The sequence below is a fragment of the Wyeomyia smithii genome, chromosome 3 (assembly GCF_029784165.1).
Source record: "Wyeomyia smithii strain HCP4-BCI-WySm-NY-G18 chromosome 3, ASM2978416v1, whole genome shotgun sequence".
In the NCBI taxonomy this organism is placed as follows: Eukaryota; Metazoa; Arthropoda; class Insecta; order Diptera; family Culicidae; genus Wyeomyia; species Wyeomyia smithii.
Genome location: NC_073696.1, coordinates 85761959 through 85780310, shown reverse-complemented (window position 1 = coordinate 85780310; position 18352 = coordinate 85761959). Strand labels below are relative to the sequence as shown.

General features: G+C 39.2%; 2 protein-coding genes across 2 annotated transcripts in view; one reads left to right on the top strand and one right to left on the bottom strand.

Moving 5' to 3' along the window:
- LOC129727117 (zinc finger protein chinmo) overlaps nucleotides 1-17855 on the bottom strand; it is a 175244-nt gene extending 157389 nt beyond the window's left edge. Inside the window, exon 1 of the mRNA XM_055684594.1 lies at nucleotides 15935-17855. The gene's annotated coding sequence lies outside the window, so the exon portion shown is untranslated. The remainder of the gene's footprint in view (nucleotides 1-15934) is intronic.
- On the top strand, nucleotides 14805-15679 carry LOC129727118 (uncharacterized). Its single transcript, XM_055684597.1, has 2 exons — nucleotides 14805-14950; nucleotides 15009-15679. The coding sequence occupies exons 1-2, from the start codon at nucleotides 14850-14852 to the stop codon at nucleotides 15592-15594; spliced, it is 687 nt and encodes a 228-aa protein (XP_055540572.1). The 5' UTR covers nucleotides 14805-14849; the 3' UTR covers nucleotides 15595-15679.
- Nucleotides 17856-18352: the final 497 nt, after the last annotated feature.

Genomic DNA, 18352 nt, shown 5'->3' with positions numbered 1-18352 from the left:
TTCGATTCTCGGTGCCACAGCTGTCACTCAAATATTCATCCACGTACAGCGAATTGAAGCGAGGCACATATTTCCCACGCTGCAATGTCAACCGCCTTTTCTACCGTTAATAGTACTTTTTCGACAACATTCTTGGAAGTGAAAGAACACGGGACCACCCACCCCATATTACAGGTTGATTGTTTATTCCATATTTAGATTGAAATCGATACAATGCGTGGCGAGACGTCCTGCGCGGCAGTTCAGTTCGCACCGGGGATGGGGCGGTAGTGCGAATGATAGCAAACCAACGTAATCGTAAATCTCCTAAACCACAACCTAGCACTCCTAATCAGGCCTATCGTTTTGCCTATGCCCGTCTCTGACCCCCACTTCTGCTACTACTGTGCTGCTTGTTCCTCTCTGTGGTGTATATATTGGATACGGCAGAGCCTGCGCCCGCTCGAGCGAGTATTTTCGTTTTCCGGGAAAATTTTTGCTGCGCACAGCTTATTCAATGACATTCACCCTACACTACCGTCGGTCGCAAGGTCCGCCTGCAAGGTGGGCTGCATGCGTGTGGGGGTGGTGCAATCGAAGCGTGTTTTTTCGGTGATGTAGCATGTTTCTGTATTGCGCGCTATCTGGGATCAACAGAGTAAAATAAAAAACACATTCAGCTAAACAAAGCTGCACGACGGAGGGTAACGTGACGTTTCACAGCTCAATTGTAAGTGTTATGTATGAAGGGTTTAAAAGTTCTTAACCGTCTAAGCCTTGGGAAACTTCTTGAAACTTCATCGAAAATCATGAATTACTCGTATAACCACAAATATGGTGGCATAGTGCAACGAGGTGGCGTGGTATTTTTAGGGTAACCGCAATGATGATCGTTATCAGTGTTCGATTTTTTGTACGAAATTGCTAGCACAACACCCGCTAGCTTGACCGAATGCCGTAGTGCTTCCCTGCATATGCATGCATTGGTATATGTATTGTGTGTGTAATCTGAAACTAACTTATCAGCAAGGAAGGCGAAAATATCACCCAATAATTATACTGCTGACGATGACGACGATGACACTAAGTCACAAGGCCACTACTCTGCCAAAAAAAAACAGCTACAGCAGCAGCGAACGGGGTGGCCTGGCCAGTAGTGGTGAGTATACGCGAGCAAGCGACCACAACAGCCGTGTAAATCGGACCGCGTATTTCGTCGTATTTTCATTCACGAGCTCCATCCATTCGGGAAGATTGCATAACGTTTGTTTTGGACGGATGCTCTTTTCGTGTTTGGTTGTTTTTCCATCCATCAGCGGCACAGGTGGAGAGGATGGAAATAGTACCTACTGCAGAAAGCTCGTCGGATGTTTGTTCCTGATTAAATTTTTTAGATACGATAAGAGCGTTTTTCGATTGATTGCTCGAAAATTGTAAACTGATTGCGCCTGTAAATTTGACGTCGTTTTTTGCTCTTTCTCTGATTCTAAACAGCCATTTTAATCTTTCACGTAGTAAATCTCCGAGGTTATTTTCGGTCTCATTTATTTAATTTTAAACTTACTTTTTGAAGAACTTCGAAACTACTCCTCCAAAGTACAACCGAACTGGAAGCAAAAATCATTATCTGTTGGCCTGCAAACCACGAGCTGTAATGTTCTATTCGTATGTCGCAAGCAGCGAACCTGGGCACCCGAACCGAATAATACTGACCCAGTAACGTTATCTACAGCCAGTTAGAATGCACCGCGATTTTATTAGGCCGATCCAGTGCTGCAAGAGCTCGCCTCGGAGCTTAACACGATTTTGTTTTTCGAAAACATGCAATAAGATTAATTTGATTGTTATGCCAAGTAAGTTTTTTTAGTTGTTGTCCGAATTTTTATGTTTCTTGAACGACATAGTCTTTTTTTTGTTTTAACAAGTGATATCTGTCAGCTTCTATTTCTGTAAGAAATTTACAATTTTTAATAGATAATAGACAGCGTTTTTCTCCAAATTTGGCTGAAATAATTTCGCAGGCAGTGGAGTGTCACGTGTTGATTCAGAAAATTGCCAAAGACAGCATGATTTCTTTCCACTTTTCCCCGATCTGAAAGGGTAAACAGTAAATAAGCCCAAAAAATGTACAAGTGAAACCGTTTTCACACTCGAAGTGCAGACAAAAATACTTTGAAAAAATTCCAACAATTGGTACCTAAGGAGGGTACAACCTGAAATCTGGCATCAGCTTTTTTTTATCGCGCATCGTAAATACATTGACAAGTCTTTTATAGTAAACCCGACCGATGATGAGGGAAAACATAACGACAACGACGACTACGACAACACCACAAGCAGCAGCAGCAGCAACAGCGGCAGCAGCAGTAACTGCAAAATATGAGCCCGACCTTGAGATTGTTTTCGTTGCTGCTCGCGTAAGAATGATTCAAGATTGTTTTTACACTGTTTACCTAGTGGCGCAGTTTTTCGGTTTTTTTATTGGTGTTAGGTTTTCGCAGGATCCCAATAGCAGCTACTTTTGTCCCACGATGAATGGAGTAAGTCTGTGTTCGTGCCTTTCTGGTACGCCGCGAAAGGGGTCCGGATTTCGCGACCACGTGGCTCAAATGCGTTGCCATTTTCCGACTGCAAATCCGGTAAGGGAGAGGGTCGAATAAGGGAGAGTCGAATAAAAGATCCAGTTCTCTGAATGATCCGTAAACGGGATATTCTGGAGCCGAATTCATTATGTAAAGCTTGGTTTCCCACGTTGACCACCACTTGTGAAATAAATTATCGATAATTGATGTCACTAGAAAGGATTATGAAATATTTGCTTATTCTACAGAACCCAAAAAGTCCAGTGCGAAGCCAGATCAAAATGGACCCGACTTTTTTATTTATTTATTAATTTTTTTTTTTTGAAACCGGAATGAAGCCTTTCGGAACGGATAATGGACCTGGTAATGATTTCGGGGTTCAGAAAAGTCTGACACAACTGCGATAGTAAAATTGTTCACGATTAAAATCACTAACAGAAAATCGTTTACCCACAAGTCTTGACAGCACTCCAACACAATCGCATAAAACTGTGTGAGTTAGATTTAAGCATCATTCATATGCCTAATTAAATAGAAAAAAAAGTAAAATATAAAATATTCAGATATTTTACTTTTTCTCTATTTGAAATGGTTTTGGGTCGGTTCGATTCGATTTTCAGCCTCAAGGCCAGTGGCAGGTCTTACTGGTGAAAGCCGGTTTTTTTTTTCAAATCGAAGGTGGAATTTGCCCCTAGCATCTGACTATTACCAATATTTGTTTCATGAGGATAATGAATCGCTAACGCAATAAAATGTAGATTTTTTTGCTTGACATTTTTTTTCGATAAGAAAATAGAAAGTTTCATGTGACTATTATTATATCAAGTAACATTCAAAGCAATTGTACCGTATCAAAAAAAAATGTTGTGTGAACAAAAAAAAAACATTCGAAGTACATACATTTCTGATTAAAGATCAAATCGAATGAGACAATTCTTTATGAAAGAAACAGTCATTCCAAAACTAGTTTTTTTCTGCATTACTGCCAAAGACGTAATAGTTTCATTTACCGAAATACAGTTTCGAACAACTCGAAGGGTGCTCTTCCAGATAAGGGAGAGTACATTTTATCAGTATTGCTCAATTATACTGAGATATTATTTTCATTACATATAGTCTTATCTGAACAGGCAAAATGTCCTGGAAAGCCTCCAGCAGCTGACGATATCACAACAGAGATCAAAACTTTCTCACATCGACATGTTCGAAACAAAGTACAGAGTGGCACGTGTCCTGCTGACAAACAAACGTTCGCAATGCAGTTCATTGCCCTTTGGACGATGCATGCGTAAACGCACTTGTCATTTGCAGTTCATTTCCACACCACGAGGTAACTTCAGAAAGAGAACAGAAAAAAAAAACAAGCGCCGCAGGGATCGAAAACCTGAGGGTGTAATAATACGCACAAAGCATAAAAGCGATAGCTGCATAGATCAAATGCATTCGCTTACCCAGAAGGGGTGCTAAGAGAGGTCCGGTGGGAAAAGAAAATAATGCGTCACTGCAACTGCTAGGAGGGTGAAATGATCCTGATGTTGATTAGTTTAGTCGGGGGTTAGTTCAATGCCTAGATTGAAACTGATAACTGTGATCAGTTTTAAATTGCGCAAATGAAAGCAAATCCTTTCCTTTGTTTAAGCATCCAAAAAAACGCATAATTTAAAACTTCCTAATTAGGTGCTGTCTTAAGCAGCTTGACATACGTCACCTTTAGGAACACTCTCACACACAATAGAACAAACATGCACGTCAGTGCGGCTTTCTCCACGGGTGACGTCGCACAACGGTCCCTACGCATGCATTTGTAAACACGGACTTCCCTGAGAAAAATTTAAATTAGAAATTAGGGAATGAAAAATTAGAAATGCAAAAGCGTTCTATTCATATGCTAATTATTTTTGCTTGCTGCCGCTTGCTCCGCGTCCCCCCAGCGCATTAGATACATAAATTCGGCAGCACATAGGAAGCAGCGCAAAAGCCACACATAATGTATGCAACCGTACATGCGCTCGATTACTTCCTGTAAAATGTTTCCTTGCGAGTGTTCCTGAGTCGGATAATTTTCACCCAAAACTAGTTTGCCGTTCCCGATGACGATTCCAATTAGAATCGCTTCCCCTGGTTCACAATTGCGGACGAGTCTAACAAGCACCAAAGCCACATGTAACTTGTATTACGTGTTGTCCTTGTAGCATTCCAATAAGCGTACTGGAACACATTGGTCATCGAGCGAGGGGATTAATGGGTAATAATAAAAAACGAGTTTATTTTTACGTTTTTCGATTAAAATCGCTGTGAAAGCGATAGACGCTTGCCCTCCTGACCGTAGACTGTCATAGAAGAAAAAAACAGTCATAATAAAGTGAATCGAATGCAAGTTTCTTGTTGTCTTCCTTGGGTTTAAATATAAACTTGATATTTGTAATATGTGCAAATAATCATAGCCGGAAGGCGTTTGAAAAGTTTATACATGCAGTAGACAACGATATCATTCACTTTATTATGTACATAATGTGTTAGATAATCTTTTGTATCTTTTCGGATAATATAAGTCCTAATCCATATTATTAAAACAAGTAACATTTTCAAGCATAATGAGAATGTGGTATCAGTAATTTCTTTTACAGAAATTATTTCTGATATATACAGTGGTTCATGTTCACATTTCCCTCTTCAGAATTGAGGTACGGTTATAAAAAGGAACGTGAAAATGTCAAACTGACATTACATCAAATTATGAAGCGTTTCGAATCCTCAGACTGCACAAAGCAGAAGCTTGTTTCGTCTGTAAATTAAGTAGCACTTGGCTTAAATGGCTTAAATAGTTTCTTCAAATCATTGAAAAGAGTTAAAACCAAACCAACCATTACGCAGTTTACACCATTCTCGGATGTCGATCGTAACTTGAGAATCATATTTGTTGTAAAACCAAATTGATTTTATTTTAAGTTATGATGAATTATATTATACATCAATTTAGTGCATGCTTTTGGTGTATAAAGGTGTTTTTTCCACGCAGAACAGTTTCGTTTGTAGATTTATGTTGCGATAAGCACTGAACCTAATTGATTGGGCTCACAATAACACGGTTAGTCATTTCTGGATTGCGACTCCATTATTTACGGTAACACGCTCTGTACAGGAGTTCGATCGCAAAAATTATACTACTTCTGATTTTTATAGCTATTAGTCATGTACAATATCAATTCCGATTCCAATTGCAGTATTTATAAATACAATAAACCGAGTTTACTGGTAAAATATTTTGTTAGGCGAAAACATGGAGGGCTTTGAATTCGAGAAAATAAGAGAGGTTTAAAACAAAATAACAGAGAAAATAAACAGGCACAACAAGAAGAAAGGCGTCATCAGACATGTTAAGGACCGCAGAAAGGTTAATAATAACCCCTAAATGACATGGTGACAGCAATTGAAATTTTTTCCGTTTTTTCACAGAAGGTCAAAATTTACTAGTAGGTAACAATCGGGTTTACACCTCTATCATTTATCTGTTGATCCCTATTTGTCGGTTTCATAGGTTTTCGTACAATTAAAATATTGTCCTATAATTACAACATCAACACGCATTTGATAATTCACAGATGCTATGGAGGTTATAGTTTTAAAGACGTTAGGCATGTTGACATAATCAATACTTTTAAAATTCATGCAGCAAATATGCATCATCAAGGGCAAGAAACAGTCTCCGCAATCCAAATCGGCCACCGACCCGCCGTTGATGGCGGTGGCCTCTTACAAACCAACAACTACTTGTTAATCACTACTACTCAAACATATCTAGATAAACATTTCAAAAGGTCCTATCTGCTTTCATCGTTTTTCCGGATCGTCTTTTCATTTTGGTAATGGTTCAGCTTTAGTAACTCTCCCAAGCGTGGTTTTCGTTCAGTAAGCTAGAGTGATCCCTCCGCTATCAACTTGTGCAAATAACGTGTCATAAAAGGTGTTTAATAAGTTGTGGTGATTTAATGAAAGTGATCGATCAAAAAATCAATCAAAGCAGATAGGACCTTTTGGAATATTTCTCTAGATGTTAGTGGTAGCGAATAAGGGAATGAATTTTTTGATGTAGAACTATGTCTCTCAGGAAGCTCGGCTCCATAGGGGTGTAGAATACAAATTTAAAAACGGAACATGAAAGAATTTTCAAATTCTTATAGGTCGGATTTCCATCGTTCCGATCCGATTAGAAAATCATCTATTCATGCGTCCAAACGCGAAAGATTGTTATTTGATTAGTTTAACTATTATAAGGCAAAGCAAAGCCTTGGTGCTACATTACCGTATCGGAATTCGACCTTCTGTTTTACTATACACAGACTTCGCAGCCGACTGTTAAGTGTACAGGACGATTGCGGGGCTAGCGCTACGATCCTACTGACACTAACAGTCTCTCCCGAGCCGGGACTCGAACTTACGACGTCTGGCTTGTTAGGCCAGCATCGTACCTCAAGACCAGCTGGGTCTCTTTAACTATTATACTATTGAAAATTACCAAACCTTGTTGAAAGACACATTCGAAACATATGATTGGTCGCTTGAAGATTGCTTTCCTCAACACGGTCGACAGAATTACATATCTAGTAAACCCCAGCTTCTGCTAAAACCAGTCATTTTACTAGTGGATGGCCACTAGAATGGAACCGGTACTATTTCTTCCTTTAGTAAAAAGTTACTTTTGTGCGGCAGCATCAGCCAACATTTCCTCCAGTGGGCAACTCTGCGGTATTTTGTCAACACATAAACATTTTTGGGATTCTGACAATCAAAGCAGACAGTCAAATTTTCAGTGTGAAAACAGCTTTCCATTATGCTATCAGAAGAATGCTTTATTCCCACTATCGGAGATAGCACAAAGATGCGATCAGCATCATATCCGATATTTAAGTGACCAACGAATTGTCCTTTTGAGGACAAATTAAACACCTGAAGAGTTATTATTTTTGGGTACCAACGGCAGCAACGAAAGCGGTAGGTTCAGCGGCACTTGCTTTACTAAATAACAGAAGGTTTGACATGTAAATTCGCGTTCATGTAAACATGAAATTCGCGTATAAAGTTTTAAGTTTATCTTAAGTAGCCGTGACCAGGGGTACTAGAAATCGTTCTAACTTTCTCGCTATTGTTTGAATCTCTACGAAAACTTGGTAAGATGTTCTCAAGAAATTGTACTTTAAGATAGAATAAAAACTCGAATTTTTGCAAGTTAAAAAAGTCTGTAACCCAAACGATGCTAAATGCTGTTAGGTTTTATTCTAAAAACTCACAGTTATAAGCAGATGTCCCTTTTTAGCACGATCCCAGAATATCCCAGAAGGAATTAAAAAATAAGGTTTCAACTCGTACAACTTGTTCATAATATTCACATAACAGACCCAAAAAGATTCAATTAGAATAATATAACACTAATTTTTAAACACGTTTTTCTCAAAACTATCAATTTTAAGTTGTGCCAGTCTTGAATTCAACTGACGACATGTTATACGTCTCAATATTTGCTATCCAGTGCCAGTCCAAAAGTTTCTGCAAAAAAGGCAAACTGATCTTAATTTCACCAAAGTAAGACCTCTATTCTGTTTGATAAACTTGATAAAAAACAGATGGATTGTATACAAAACCACGACCGCAAGATTGACGAACATTACGTTGTTGCATTACTTGTATTAATTCTTTTTTTTTCAATTTAGGCCGATACAAATATCATTTTCATTTTATGTCAACCCCCCCCCCCCCCCCTTCAAAAACGTTAAAAATTAGAAGAGGAAAAAAAAAAAGTTCAAACCGTTTTGCTAATATTAATGACTTTTCGACAGCGTATATGCTTAATTTAGCAACAAACAAGTACAGTGACAGTGGAAATGTCATCAAGGGGCAGGCCAAATGATTAATAATGATAATAATGAGGTATTTTTCAACACACTTGTATGCTTACAAGTTACAAACGTCGTAACTTGCACACAATTTTGTATGGAAGCTATTTCTTTTGTTTTCTTCTCAGTGCTATTTATTATTTGCCCTCCCTTAAGCTAACTTTGATAACCGTGGACATAAAAACTTTTCAAAATTTGTATCAGCCTTAGTGCAAAAGAATAGTTGAAGTGCTACCAAATTCCAATATGCACATACAAATATGACATTAGTGAACAGAAATGGAACAAACACTATGCGGCGCAAACAAGCTTCAACAGTCAGAGTGCATGCAGGATAAAGTAATACTTCACTTTTGATTCTAGTGCGAAACGAGCAAATATTCATCTTTAATTCATTTGTTTGGTTGTCCTAAAGAGAACAGTTTGTTGTTCAATTTAATATTGGATATGAAGCTGATTGGACCTCTGTGCTACCCCGGAAGTGGGAATTATGGTGGATATGCTTATGGCGAAAGCATGAAAACATCTGTTTAAGAGGATGGAAGGGATCTAAATATTCAAAAATCTTTTAAACACTCAATAATTAATATTATACAGACATACGTCGATATAAGGCAACCTCGATATAACGTAACTTTTTAAGATGTATTGAAATTGGAAACAAATGATACAGCAACTGTTTTTGGGGTAGAAATTGCTTCAAAAAATGTTTGTAGTAAGTTTTGAAACCAATGGAACCAATGCGAAAATTATTCTAAATGGGCATAAGAAAGGTTTAAAAATACAAATAGGTGATGGGAAAAAGGTTTTTACGCATCCTTCAGTAACAATTCACAGTCTTGCACTAATCAAAAAAAAAAAAGTGTTTGTGTTTGTTGAAAATTTTCTCTAAATGGGCATAAGAAAGGTTTAAAAATACTGATAGCTGATGGGAAATAGGTTTTTGCGCATCTTTGAGTAACCATTAACAGTCTTGTATCAATTGAAAAAGTTTTTTTTGCTTGTAGAAAATTGTGCTAAATAGGCATAAGAATGGTTTAAAAATACTGATAGGTGATAGCAAATAGGTTTTCACGCATCTTTAAGTAACCTCTTGTATCAATTGAAAAAAAAATTCTTTTTGCTTCTGAAAATATTTCTCAATGGGCATAAGATAGGTTTAAAAATACTGATAGGTTATGGAAAATAGGTTTTCGCGCATATTATAACGTAACGAAAATAAAAATAAAGTTGCCTTATATCGAGGTATAACTTAATAATGTTACCAAATAATATTACCAAATATCAATGAGGCACTCTGATAACAAAGTAAAAGGCTGTTTTCATACTAGAAACTAGCAACGGCCAGCAGACTATGATTGGCAGAATCCCTAAAACGGTTGTGTGCTGCCGACACTTCAACTGATGCTGCCACTACCGCACGAAGGCAGCTTTTCGCTAAAGAAAGTGCCGCTGCACCTACCGCTGACGCTGCTATCTCCTCTACCGCTACTGGTACCCGCTGTAACTACCGCTGCTGGTACCCGAAAATATTAAGTCGTCAATTAGGTATTAGAAAGTGCTCTAAAAGACAATTTGTTTTTCAATTCAATATCGGATATGATGCTGATTACATCCCTGTGCTATCCCCGACAGTAGGAATAAGGCTTCTTCCGATGACAAGTGTTCACGCTGAAACGCCAACTTTTCATTGGATGAAGTGCCGCTAAACCGCTGCTACATAATAATATTGGGTTTTTGGAATTAAACATTTCAGTTCTTCTATTACTGTTTTCTCCGTTCGATAATTTCGCAGATAAGACTGATACGCATTTCGCGGCAGAATAGTACGAATAATCAAATCACAATTTTCTGCGTTTTGGCTGCTCGATTGCTGTAAGAACGAAGGGAATCCATTGCAAAATAATCGACTTTTATGCATTTGGAATAGGACTTATTTTTCTCTTGCTTCGTTTCTAGATTTTCGTTTTACACCCCTAAATAGCCTGTAACGTAGTGCTACGTCTAAATAAGTCAGAGATCTAATACCAAACTGCAAAACTTTTTATGCATTTTTTTCTATATTTATCGTCAACTCGACTAAACTGAAACGATTAACGATTGTCCACCGGAAAGAGAGATAAACACCTTCGAAGGCGTTGAATTTGAAGAATTACTCGATAATGATCTATGTCTCGCCAAGCCCCTTCCATACATGCTTTGGGAATGGTTCTAAAACAAGGAACTTGGTTTACTTGTGATTTAAAGCCAAGGGAAGTTGAGTGTCTTTTTTTTGCCTGTGAACAACTGCAAAGAAACGATGGGTTTTCTTCATCGCATCGTGACGGGGGATAAAAAATTAATTCATTACAACAACCTGAAGAAAAGCAAATCATGGGGACTACCCTGTCATACTTCTGCATCGTCGACTCGGCCGATTATACACGCTTCAAAGTTTGGGCTGTGTATTTGGTCGCACCAGGTCGTCATTATTCATTATTATCTGTTGAAACCGAACGAAATCATCACAGAGGAACGGTATCGACTTCGACCGAGGCGATTACAGCGAGCAATGCGTGAAAAACGGACACAATGCGAGCAAAAGCACGAAAAAGTGATTCTACTGCATGACAGCGCTCGGCCTCATACTGTCAAAGTAATTGAAGCTTACATGGAAGCCCTCAAGCGGGTAGCCCTACCTTACCCATCGATATTGCACTGTCCGTTTATTACTTGATTTATTCAACAGCACATTTTTGTGTGTGCTTGCAGGGCATTTGGCAGAAGTGCCCCTGCGACAGGAGATTGTCTTTTGTGGCTAGTCTCGATTGCTTTACACAGATTACAGGATGCTAGAGCTTATTGATGAAGTTGAGCTAGTTGGTTGACATCACGTAGTCTGGCTGATCAGTAGCTTTGCTTATATGCAGATATGAAAAATGACTTATTTCGTGAATGTCTCAAAAGACGAACTGCTCCAACAACAAAAAGGAAGGGTTTCCATTATTGCATTGTAAAGGATGATGGAAAGTGGATTTATTTCAGCAACTCAATGAAAACGAAATCATGGGGACCGGGTGTCATGCTTCTATGTCGTCGATTCGACGATGTTGATGCTATATATTTAAAGGTCGTTGTTATTTATTATGAGTTGATAAAACCATCGCTGAAGAACAGTATCGACTTTAATTGATATCATTAGGCCAAGCACTATGCGAAAAACAGCCACAATACGAGTAGAGACACGAAAAAGTGATTTTACTGCATGACAACGCTCGGCCTCATACTACCAAAGTAGTTAAAACTCACATAGAACCACTTAACTTGGAAGTCCTACTTCACTCACTGATATTGCGCCATCCGATTATTATTTGTTCCGTTCGGTGGCACATGGTCATGCTGATCAGCAGTTCTGCTCATATGAAGACATTGAAAAATTGGTTGGTTCGCAGATAGCCTTGAAAGACGAACACTTTTTTCGTACCGATATTTGAACTTTGTCAGTGTTGAAGCTGTAGCTACTTTGAATGATTTATAGGTGACTGTTTTTTAAATAAAATTGCATTTTTCGCAATAAAAACAGCTTGAATATAGTTGCGCACCCAATACTAAGGTCGCCTTTTACGCGGTTATTGTTACGCGGCTGTTTTTAGGCGGCTTTTTCTACGCAGATTCCGGAATTCACGTTTTTTTAAGCGGCACGTATCCCCCGCGTAAAAAGCGACTTTAGTTCACTATATTGTTATTTTTTTTTATAATTTAATTAAGAAACGTAAATTGAAGCGGTGAATTGTAATGTGCTAGCATATAAAATTTCATACATAGAATTCTAACAATTTTTAACCATTTCCCCGCTTCCGTAATTACACAGAAATACCATCACATTTTATAATTTAATTTTCAGCTAGCAAATATGCAGAAGAGAAGTAACAATTATTTATAAAGGCAGGATTGCTAGTAAATGCATTTATTGCGTTGAATAACACTGGTCGAGCGAAAAAATGCTGCTCCAAAGTCAGGCCCGGATTTGAGGGGGAGGGGGGCTAATGCGTCGGGCCTTCCGATTCAAGGGGCCCCCTAGTCCTGAAGCGACGTTTTTTTGCTTGTAATCTTCCAGAACGTTACCTTAAAATGTTTTACGAAAAGAGGGCTTTTCAAACAAATTTGCTTCGCGCCCCCAGCGTCTAAATCAGGCTCTGCCTAAAGCTCAAATAAGCTGCTCTAGAAAGATTTTAGCTTTTAACCCATTCCTGTGAAATTTGGTGCCTCTACCTCTAGCCATTGTCAAAGTGCGTCAAAGGGTCGCATAGTAATTGCTCTCTGAGTTCGTCGCTTCAACATTATGTTCACGAGAAAACTAATTTGAGCCTCTTAAAAAAATTTTGGTGGCTATGGGCACCAGAATTCACAGGAATAGTTAAAAAGGTATAATCTTCCTCTTTTTACAGTTTGAGCTTTAGGGTCACACCTGTATTGACCAGAGTTATGAACATGTTTTTTGCTAGTTTCTAGAACGCATGTTTATTCGTCATCTTTTTACGAGAAAAGCGCAAATCCAACTCTCTATCATTCGGGGCAAACCCAAACCCATATTAGATATTTCAGTTTGGAACAACGTCTAAATTTTGCAGTCAAATTCAATAGAATTGAAAGTTTGACCACACCAAAGATTATTATGAAGTGAAGCGCGCTGATAATTACTGTATCTTCGGATCAACTCCTTCAATATTCTTCTTGGAACTTCATTAAAGAATATTATTATTAATATGTAGGTAATGTAGAGATAAAATTTATTGCTTTTACCGTTCTGTGCCACTTCACATATTTTCGCATCTTTTGCTGTACTTGCGGTTGGTATACAATTTATAGCGACAATTATATAATATATGAAAAAAAATGATGTCATTAATAGCAGTGGAATCAGTTCCTCGTCAACCAATATTAACGAATCAATCTCATAAGTATTTAAATAGTTTTAAGGCTGATTCTTAAAATTTGAACCACATTGCTGTATTCGGTTTTGGAATGGTCTAACGACCTTGCTCTTCAGAAAAAATTAGGCGGAAATTTTACATTTCCTAGAGTGAGATCAAAATGAACTTTACTGAAATAGGAAATAATACGTAACGTATTAGAACAAAGGAAGCAATAAGTGGCCAAAGTTATCTGCACCAACTGTTCGAGATTCTGGCCAAACTTTTCATTGCATCTACATGATAAAACATACAAAATACATGATAGTTCTTTCACTGTTTCCAACTGCTTCCAGCAACCAGTTGTCAGACGACATCCTTGATTTTTTTTATAGAGCAAACAATCAAACATCGGATCAGAGGGTAATAACCGGTCCCCAAACTGGCCACCCTGAAAAGAAAAAAAGATCTGTCCTCATTTCCATACAAACTACCACCATCCGTTGGGTGTGCGTTTATTGGTGCATCGTGTGAACTGACGCGAACCGCACACTTACTGCCCGGCCAAATCCGCCACACGCACACGACGCATCGAAACGATAATGGAGTTTCCTGCGGTCCGATCCAAAACTAAGCGCTGCCAACCAGCCGCAGCGTAGCGGTTAAATTACTGTGCGGTGTATCTACGGGGTGGAGGGTGTGCGATCTCTGGGAGGTGTGTGTGGGGTGGGGGCTGCCCGAAAGGAAACTAAAATCGCACTTTTTTGGCTGCTCTAATGTTTGTGTGCGTACATGGGTAAGCCAATGCGAAACAACTTAAATACACAAACATGCATTTTCAACAATAGCCCCAGTGACAGCCGACTGCCGAAAATAAGATAAAGAAACTTTAGGCATCGCGTTTTTCGCGTAAATCGTGAGTACGTGTGCGTTTTTTTTTCTTTGTCTTCTTTTTTTTCTGACATGCTGAATGACAACGTTGCCAAAGCGAGCAGAAGCGGTAGCAAAAAATTAGAGTTTCTTATTAATACTCGACTCTCGGTCGGTTTCTGGTCTAGTGCGGAAACATCACACTCTCACGCATAGACCGGTGCTACTCCAGTTGTCGTAGCGCCATCATATGGGAGCCGAGCAGAAATGCTACACAAAAAGGATAGCGTTAGAGGGTATGTTCGTAAATCTTTACAAATCGGGCTGGGTTTTGCATAAGACAAATCACTAGAGAGAAGAAGGTGGTTTCTAGCGGTTCTATACAATCATTTTAGGTTATTCTTGCGAATCACACGCACTAACAAAAAATATTAGTTCGAGAACTTTTGTTTGACAAGTGAATGTCGATTGTAAATCATTGAAAATCCTCCGCTCTTAAAACTAGAATCATGACAAAAAATTTAAAATTTTAAAAATTGTTTTAAAAAAAACTACCAATTCGACATCTCAGCAACCAGTCACTTTATTCCGGTTGGCATTTCCTGCATTTTTCGTTTGCTGACGAATCGTTGAAGATGCTGACTTTCAAGTTTCCCATTGTAGTTTTATTGACTGCGGTTTGTACTTCCGCACTTGGCGCCACAGAACGGAATTTAGACACCTTTTCCAACAGCAGGTAACGTAGGAAGTGATCTTTTGAATTCAATTTTGCATCGATTGTATTCCTTCAACAGGAGCTCATTTGTTCAACGCCTAAGAAGACAGGCAACCACTGAAGCTGCTCCACTTTCGACAGTAGCTCCGACAGCTGACACCACAACAGCAACGAATGCACCCGAATCTGAACAATTCCCGTTGCCTCCTCCGGAACAAAAGGACCTCTCAATTACAAAGGAATTTCCTTATCCGGCCGCCGGTTCAATTCCTGAACCACCGGTACCGACAAAAGCAGGAAATCGCTTTGACGCTCAAAGATCTGGTCGCTTAGGAGACGGAGGTTTTCAATCGGATCGCAATGCAGAACAATTTCTTTCTAGCGTGCCGCATAAATTTCCCCTGCCTTTGCTGCCAATTTTCCCGGAACTGGAAACACCCATGCGGTTGAAGAGATTGCTGGATGACGATTTGGAAGGTTGGCCCTTTGCATACACGTCAGGAATCCAGGACTCAATTCCAGTAGCTAAAGCGAGCACAACAACACTTTCCGAGGCGGATTCTCCAAATTCAGCGGTCACAATAGTTGTAGCCGCTAACGAGAAAGGGAACATCCTTAATAATACCAAGGCACCAGCGAGTATTTTAATTAAAATTTTAACTTAGATTTTACAGATATTTCGTAACCAGTACCAGCTTTTTTGTGAAGTTTCCTGATAACAGAAAATAAAAATTAAGCTTCTTCACTTTATGAAGTCGTCTTTCTTACGTAGTTAGAAATGAATAACTTTTAAGCGATTAAGCGAATCCCAAGCCCAAGAAAAAAACTAGGTACTCGATTTTCGTTCACTTATAATGACTTTTTAAGTGAATTTGTCAGCAACTTTGTAAATAAAATGATGCTGTATTTGTTTTCTAACATTGTGGCTAATAAAACATTAAAAAAATAACATATGAGAACTATTGAAATTAACTGAAATATTCCATTACGGAAAATAACACTCACCTGAACGACCACTTCGTGTGTGCCCCCAATCCGTATCCGAGAATTTTCACAGGGTTTCCGCTTGCCTCGTCAAATGCCGGTTGTTTCGCGAAAAACAGACGCCGAGTTGTTTGCAATGAATTTCGATTTTGGGTTTAACTTTACGATATCCAAATCAGAATTTCTCCCGTATCGGTTGATTTTACTTTACGTGATTTTGTTCTCTAAACAGACAATTTTTGTCGCAAAATTTTGATGTCGTACCGTGCTTATTACTTTTTTGTATGTGTTTGCCAAAAATGTTAATTTTGAACCGAAAGGTATGTATTTTTACGTTTTGACCGAAATGTTCTACATCGAGCTTTTCGTTGGGTGCTTCCGATGCAGCCTGCAACGTATTTTACTCATCTAAGAGGACTGAAACGGCGACGGAACTTTTCATATGCAACTGCAAACTTCAAGGCAAATACTGCTGCAAGTACGGCTGCTGCAGCTATTTCCGGCCAAATTCGTGAATCTGCGCGAGAATTTCATTTGCGAGCACTGGATCTTAGCGATTGGTTTGAACATTTTCCTTAACATAAGCCGTAAGGGATAATCAACTATCTGTTCGTTTTCCCCTTTATTCGCTGCAATTACTTGCGTTATAATGTATAATTTAAAACTTATTCACTTCCAAAATGTACACTTTTTTACACAATGCTTAACTAATCTGTTCGGCTTTAACTGTAATATTTCGACGGCATACTGCACTTCCATCTAAAAATACCGCACTATGAAGTTTTGTCACTCGCTCTCTTCTTCCGTATTTTACTGTGACGTTTCGAATAACTTAAAATAACTTCCAAAATTTTCAATTTTTTCCACCTTCTTCCTCTGCCAAACGGATTTTTGTTTGCAACCAAAGAAAAACTGCCAAATTTATTTTCTTCGAACTTTACATAGATCGATTTCCGTTTTTACTACCTTGCACACGAACCAAACTTCACTTCCCGGTTTGCACAGAGCTGTTCTTTCGCCTTCCTGCTTGTAGCCGGCCGTTTAAGGTCCTTGGGTTTTCTAACAGGTTCACAACTTCCTCGATTGCTGCACGAAAACGAACTGCCGGTTGCACCCTTGCACTTTATGTTGCAAACCCCGGAAAAGTCGGGTTTCCCCTAGCAGCACCCACTACTACCCGGAGCTAGGCGGGTTGCGGAGCGCCTGCTGGAAATATGTGTTTGTGTTAGGGCCAGCAAAAAATGCAGCACTTCCCCCGTGAAGGTCCTTTTTGCCGAATCGTTTCTTTTATTTCTTCTGTGTTACACTATTTGTATAGGATTGTTGAAGTAAGTTTTTGCTAGCTGCCTGCTGGGTTTGTGGGCTTCACAATCTATGGAATTATGATAAAAAGTAACGATTCATGAATTTATCGAAATATTCGTATATCTCAAGATCACACAAAAATTTCACAGAACGGTTTCCATTAGATTTCACGGTATCAACTGTAATCAGTTATAAGTAAAACTGTCACACCTTTTTTGCACAATTCTTTGTTGCGCTCTGAAAAACGCGCCCTTCTATCGTTCCTCAAGCAATGATAACCGCGAAAACGCGGACAGTTCATAAAAATAACCTTTCAAGCAGATATTTTGCAACTTTTCTTCCCATGTCGTTCAATAAAAATTTACACAATAATCGTGTCTTTTGATCCTGTTTCCGAAATGCACCATACTGATTGTGTGTTACGGTTGCGTTTCCTTCACTGCTTGTTACTGCAATGTTGTTTCCGAATTTGTTTACGACGCGATTTGTTTCCACTAGTTTCGTAAAATGTTCCTCTTGCTTCAGTGAGAAATTTCGCGCAAAAAAGTCGGTTTGAACGGTTGCTGGTTTTGAATGATTTTTCTTCGAAGTGCACGCACAGAAAACACGGCTTGCTCCCGAGCACCTCCAAAAGCTAGGGCCGAATAGACAAATATGAAAAGTGTAAGCTGCGTTTTGGCAGAGTGTGGCCCCGGCAGTCACTCACTACGCCGCGCGCATACACGAGCATAGGCCGCACAGCGGGCCATCAAATAGCGCGCGTTGAGCGCACTCCTAACAGAGGCACCACCACCAGTGCACGCGATGCCGAAAAACCCCAAAAATTCATCCCGCTGCGTTACCGCCACCACCCCCTGAACTAATCTTTCCAACACTGCTATGTATAGTTTTTTTTGTGAGTCCTCTTCACCGCTGAACGCATGTGGTTGTGAGTGTGCACTGGGGTTGGGTGGTGTTCTGACAACTAGTGACGGTGCGGCAAAATACAGCCAAAATGCGTGTGAATGAAATGCGTTTACGGCCCATCGGAGAGCGGAAGAACGAGCGAGAGCTAGCGACAAGCCTCCTCTAACCTGTGTTAGAAAGAGTATCAAAAGCAGCAATTCATGTGCGTACCAACTCACACCTTTACGA

Bases quoted from the DNA above. Each gene is read 5' to 3' on its own strand.
- LOC129727118 (XM_055684597.1), top strand. From the start codon at position 14,850: ATGCTGACTTTCAAGTTTCCCATTGTAGTTTTATTGACTGCGGTTTGT. The intron at 14,951-15,008 runs GTAACGTAGGAA...TTCCTTCAACAG, and splicing joins GACACCTTTTCCAACAGCAG to GAGCTCATTTGTTCAACGCC.